General features: G+C 45.9%; 1 protein-coding gene across 2 annotated transcripts in view; it reads left to right on the forward strand.

Moving 5' to 3' along the window:
* Positions 1–6,000, forward strand: part of LOC110522027 (serine/threonine-protein phosphatase 2A 56 kDa regulatory subunit alpha isoform) — a 135,230-nt gene that overhangs the window by 53,038 nt on the left and 76,192 nt on the right. For both annotated transcript variants that reach the window (XM_090232370.1, XM_021600089.3), the window contains one exon: positions 3,741–3,937. In XM_090232370.1, the coding sequence (XP_090088496.1) occupies positions 3,797–3,937 (141 nt within the window). In that variant the 5' untranslated portion in view covers positions 3,741–3,796. The remainder of the gene's footprint in view (positions 1–3,740; positions 3,938–6,000) is intronic.

A 6,000-nucleotide genomic window follows, 5' to 3' on the forward strand; every position in this document is an offset into this window, starting at 1 on the left:
GACCCCCCCTTCCCGGAACTCCCTTGCTGGCTACTTTTTCTATTTGGCTGGCTACTCTATGTACAATGCATCCGGAAAGTTTTCAGACACCTTGACTTTTTCAACATTTTGTTAAGTTACAGCTTTGTTCTAAAATGTATCATTCCCCCCCTCACCAATCTACACACTACCCCATAATGACAAAGCAAAAAAAGGTTTTTAGACATTTTTGCTAATTTATTACAAATAAAAAATGGAAATATCACATTTACGTAAGTATTCTGACCCTTTACTCAGTACTTTGTTGAAGCACCTTTGACAGCGATTACATCCTTGAGTCTTCTTGGGTATGACGCTACAAGCTTGGCACACCTGTGTTTGGGGAGTTTCTCCCTTTCTTCTCTGCAGATCTTCTCAAGCTCTTTCAGTTTGGATGGGGAGCATCGCTGCACAGCTATTTTCAGGTCTCTCCAGAGATGTTCGATCGTGTTCAAGTCTGGGCTCTGGCTGGACCACTCAAAAACACTGAGACTTGTCTTGAAGCCACTTGACCAGTTGTAAGGTGAACCTTTATCCCAGTCTGAGGTCCTGAGTGCTCTGGAGTAGGTTTTCATCAAGGATCTCTCTGTACTTTGCTCCGTTCAGCTTTCCTTCAATCCTGACTAGTCTCCCAGTCCCTGCTGCCGAAGAATATCCCCTCAGCATGATGCTGCCACCACCATGCTTCACCGTAGGTATGGTGCCAGATTTCCTCCAGACGTTACGCTTGGCATTTAAGGCAGAAGTGTTCAATCTGGGTTTCATCAGACTGGAGAATCTTGTTTTCGTGTTCTGAGAATCCTAAGGTGCCTTTTGGCAAGCTCCAAATGGGCTGTCAGGTGCCTTTTACTGAGGAGTGGCTTCCGTCTGTCCACTCTACCATAAACGCCTGATTGGTGGAGTGCTGCAGAGCTGGTTGTCCTTCTGGAAGGTTCTCCCATCTCCATAGAGGAACTCTGGAGCCCTGTCAGAGTGGCCTTTGGGTTCTTGGTCACCTCCCTGGCCAAGGCACTTCTCCCCTGATTTGCTCAGATGTGCAGGGTGGCCAGCTCTAAGAAGAGTCTTGGTGGTTCCAAACTAATTCCATTTAAGAATGATGGAGGCCACTGTGCTCTCTAGGGACCTTCAATGCTGCATAATTGTTTTTGTGCCTCCATCGACACAATCCTTTCTCTGAGCTCTACGGACAATTGCTTCAACCTCATGGCTTGGTTTTTGCTCTGACGTGCACTGTCAACTGTGGGACCTTATATAGACAGGTGTGTGCCTTTCCAAATAATGTCCAGTCAATTTAACTTATCACAGGTGGACTCCAAACAAGTTGTAGAAACATCTCAAGGATGATCAATGGAAACAGGATGCACCTAAGCTCAATTTCGAGTCTCATAGCAAAGGGTCTGAATACTTATTTATATAAGGTATTTCAGTTTTTTTTATTTTTTTTTAAATAAATTTGCTTTAAACATTTTTTAACTGTTTTTGCTTTGTCATTATGGGGTACTGTGTGAAGTTTGAGGGGGAGGAAGAAGATTTAATACATTTTGGAATAAGGCTGTAACATAACAAAATGTGGAAAGTCAAGGGGTCTGAATACTTTCCAAATGCACTGTACTTAAGACTAACTTACACTGCTCAAAATAATAAAGGGAACACTAAAACACATCCTAGATCTGAATGAATGAAATATTCTTATTAAATACTTTTTTCTTTACATAGTTGAATGTGCTGACAATAAAATCACACAAATTATCAATGGAAATCAAATGTATCAACCCATGGAGGTCTGGATTTGGAGTCACACTCAAAATTAAAGTGGAAAACCACACTACAGGCTGTAATGTCCTTAAAACAAGTTCAAATGAGGCTCAGTAGTGTGTGTGGCCTCCACATGCCTGTATGACCTCCCTACAATGCCTGGGCATGCTCCTGATGAGGTGGCGGATGGTCTCCTGAGGGATCTCCTCCCAGACCTGGACTAAAGCATCCGCCAACTCCCGGACAGTCTGTGGTGCAACGTGGCGTTGGTGGATGGAGCGAGACATGATGTCCCAGATGTGCTCAATAGGATTCAGGTCTGGGGAACGGGCGGGCCAGTCCATAGCATCAATGCCTTCCTCTTGCAGGAACTGCTGACACACTCCAGCCACATGAGGTCTAGCATTGTCTTGCATTAGGTCTCACAGGGTCTGAGGATCTCATCTCCTAATGGCAGTCAGGCTACCTCTGGCGAGCACATGGATGGCTGTGCTGTCCCCCAAAGAAATTCCGCCCCACACCATGACTGACCCACCGCCAAACCGGTCATGCTAGAGGATGTTGCAGGCAGTAGAACGTTCTCCACGGCGTCTCCAGACTCTGTCACGTCTGTCACGTGCTCAGTGTGAACCTGCTTTCATCTGTGAAAAGCACAAGGCGCCAGTGGCGAATTTGCCAATCTTGGTGTTCTCTGGCAAATGCCAAACGTCCTGCACGGTGTTGGGCTGTAAGCACAACCCCCACCTGTGGACGTCGGGCCCTCATACCACCCTCATGGAGTCTGTTTCTGACCGTTTGAGCAGACACATGCACATTTGTGGCATGCTGGAGGTCATTTTGCAGGGCTCTGGCAGTGCTCCTCCTGCTCCTCCTTGCACAAAGGCGGAGGTAGCGGTCCTGCTGCTGGGTTGTTGCCCTCCTACGGCCTCCTCCACGTCTCCTGATGTACTGGCCTGTCTCCTGGTTGCGCCTCCATGCTCTGGACACTACGCTGACAGACGCAGCAAACCTTCTTGCCACAGCTCGCATTGATGTGCCATCCTGAATGAGCTGCACTACCTGAGCCACTTGTGTGGGTTGTAGACTCCATCTCATGCTACCACTAGAGTGAAAGCACCGCCAGCATTCAAAAGTGACCAAAACATCAGCCAGGAAGCATAGGGACTGAGAAGTGGTCTGGTCACCACCTGCAGAACCACTCCTTTATTGGGGGTGTCTTGCTAATTGCCTATACTTTCCACCTGTTGTCTATTCCATTTGCACAACAGCATGTGAAATTTATTGTCAATCAGTGTTGCTTCCTAAGTGGACAGTTTGATTTCACAGAAGTGTGATTGACTTGGAGTTACATTGTGTTGTTTAAGTGTTTTTTTTGAGCAGTGTATAAGTGTAAGCTCAGCAGGTATAGCCAGATGAGTGTTGTCTCTTGTAGCTTATTTTTATTCTGTAAAACATTTTGAACAGCACATTTGATAACTATAACTTAGCAAATTACATTGGTTGTCACTCAACTAATAATACCTCATATTTTCCAAGCCATTTTGCAAGCATTTGAAGGCTGATATTACTGCACAGATATGCAATATTGTGAATAGACCTCTCTTCGGTCAGCACACGAAGCTGCGCACAGTTAAGTTAGACTAGTTTGATATTGCCTGGGGTTGTTCTGCATACAAAATTACTTTTTTTTATCAATGACTGTCAACAGTTACATGCTTAGTTTGACACTGAAGGAGAGGACACATTGTTGTCACAAGATTAGAGGTGTTTTTCGGACAAATGTGAACCTCCGATTCGTAACGTTTGACTAGATTTTCTGACCAATGCGTGCTACATTTGGATCGGTTTGGAGCACCGCAGACCGATGCACTCTTGTCTTCAACATTTGAACCGTGAACCGATGCATATCGGTGAATTGTTACATCCCTTATTTCTAAATGTTGTTTCCATGTCATCTGTGGTTCCAGATGCGCCCTCCACGGAGCAGCAGGAGCTGTTCACCCAGAAGCTCCAGCAGTGCTGCATGTTGTTTGACTTCATGGACTCGGTCACCGACCTGAAGAGCAAGGAGATTAAGCGGGCCACGCTCAACGAGCTGGTGGACTATGTCTCCACCAACAGGGGTGTCCTGGTAGAGACGGCCTATCCAGAGATCTCTAATATGGTGAGTGTGGTCTTTACACAAATTCCCTTTTCACACTATTTATCAGAGCTGTGCGAGGACTAGCTGTACTGTGCCGGCCTATTTACTCATCCTCCGTAGTTGCTGGAAAAGGGCAATGCGTAGAAAATATCCAAACCAGGACACGGTTGTTTGTTTTGGTACGATTTTGTGAAAATGGTATAACAGAAAACACTACAGCAGCACCCAGTCCTGCTTGACTTCTGTGAAACAAATAAGCACACTGTCCCTGGCATATGAGTTTAATTACGCAAGATTGAGAGATTTGATAGGATGTGGAAGAACCTTTATCCTGCAAAGAATGCCACTAAATAGTAGAGAAAGTGGTAATTGAAAACATGACATTCAATTTTAAGGGCTTGAACGATTGCCATTGTTCTTAGAAAGAAAAAGGACTGATTCACCCAAGTTTTTCAACCTAAAGATTAGGAAGTAGTTCTTGAATAGGAGCAGCTGTCATTCTTAGAGATGTGAAACGAAAGGGTCTGAAGATATAACTTTGTTGCGTGCTGTGCACTGTCGCTATGCTCTGAGCAACCTGGGAGAGAGGCAGCTCTCCCTAAAGCCGTCACACACCTTCAGCTCTAGTGAGACACAAAGATTACCCAGACCTCTTAATCACCCCGCTCATCCCTTTGCCCTTGTCATAACCCTCACCGCTAGCCACACAGCCAGACCAGACAGTGAAGGACGACCCCCCCCCCACCCCCCCCTCAGTTCAGCACTCCTTGCGATCATTAGGATTCAGCAAATCAAATCAAATGTATTTATATAGCCCTTCGTACATCAGCTGATATCTCAAAGTGCTGTACAGAAACCCAGCCTAAAACCCCAAACAATAAGCAATGCAGGTGTAGAAGCACGGTGGCTAGGAAAAACTCCCTAGAAAGGCCAAATAATAATAAGGCAGAACAGTTTAATCTGGAGCAGCAGCACGGTCAGGTGGACTGGGGACAGCAAGGAGTAATCATGTCAGGTATTCCTGGGGCATGGTCCTAGGGCTCAGGTCGTCCGAGGGAGAGAAAGAAAGAGAGAATTAGAGAGAGCATATGTGGGATGGCCAGTCCTCTTTTGGCTGTGCCGGGTGGAGATTATAACAGAACATGGCCAAGATGTTCAAATGACCACATCAGTGAATCAACCCACTCAGGTGACGCACCCCCTCCAGGGACGGCATGAGAGAGCCCCAGTAAGCCAGTGACTCAGCCCCTGTAATAGGGTTAGAGGCAGAGAATCCCAGTGGAAAGAGGGGAACCGGCCAGGCAGAGACAGCAAGGGCGGTTCGTTGCTCCAGAGCCTTTCCGTTCACCCTCCCACTCCTGGGCCAGACTACACTCAATCATATGACCCACTGAAGAGATGAGTCTTCAGTAGAGACTTAAAGGTTGAGACCGAGTTTGCGTCTCTGACATGGGTAGGCAGACCGTTCCATAAAAATGGAGCTCTATAGGAGAAAGCCCTGCCTCCAGCTGTTTGCTTAGAAATTCTAGGGACAATTAGGAGGCCTGCGTCTTGTGACCGTAGCGTACGTGTAGGTATGTACGGCAGGACCAAATCAGAGAGATAGGTAGGAGCAAGCCCATGTAATGCTTTGTAGGTTAGCAGTAAAACCTTGAAATCAGCCCTTGCTTTGACAGGAAGCCAGTGTAGAGAGGCTAGCACTGGAGTAATATGATCAAATTTTTTGGTTCTAGTCAGGATTCTATCAGCCGTATTTAGCACTAACTGAAGTTTATTTAGTGCTTTATCCGGGTAGGCGGAAAGTAGAGCATTGCAGTAGTCTAACCTAGAAGTGACAAAAGCATGGATTAATTTTTCTGCATAATTTTTGGACAGAAAGTTTCTTATTTTTGCAATGTTACGTAGATGGAAAAAAGCTGTCCTTGAAATGGTCTTGATATGTTCTTCAAAAGAGAGATCAGGGTCCAGAGTAACGCTGAGGTCCTTCAGTTTTATTTGAGACGACTGTACAACCATTAAGATTAAGTTCGGAAACCTCTGGCTGTCTCTTTTTGTGCCACCTTAAACTACAGTCTATGGCATCC

The sequence above is a fragment of the Oncorhynchus mykiss genome, chromosome 4 (assembly GCF_057628025.1).
Source record: "Oncorhynchus mykiss isolate SJ-2025 chromosome 4, ASM5762802v1, whole genome shotgun sequence".
Taxonomy (NCBI): domain Eukaryota; kingdom Metazoa; phylum Chordata; class Actinopteri; order Salmoniformes; family Salmonidae; genus Oncorhynchus; species Oncorhynchus mykiss.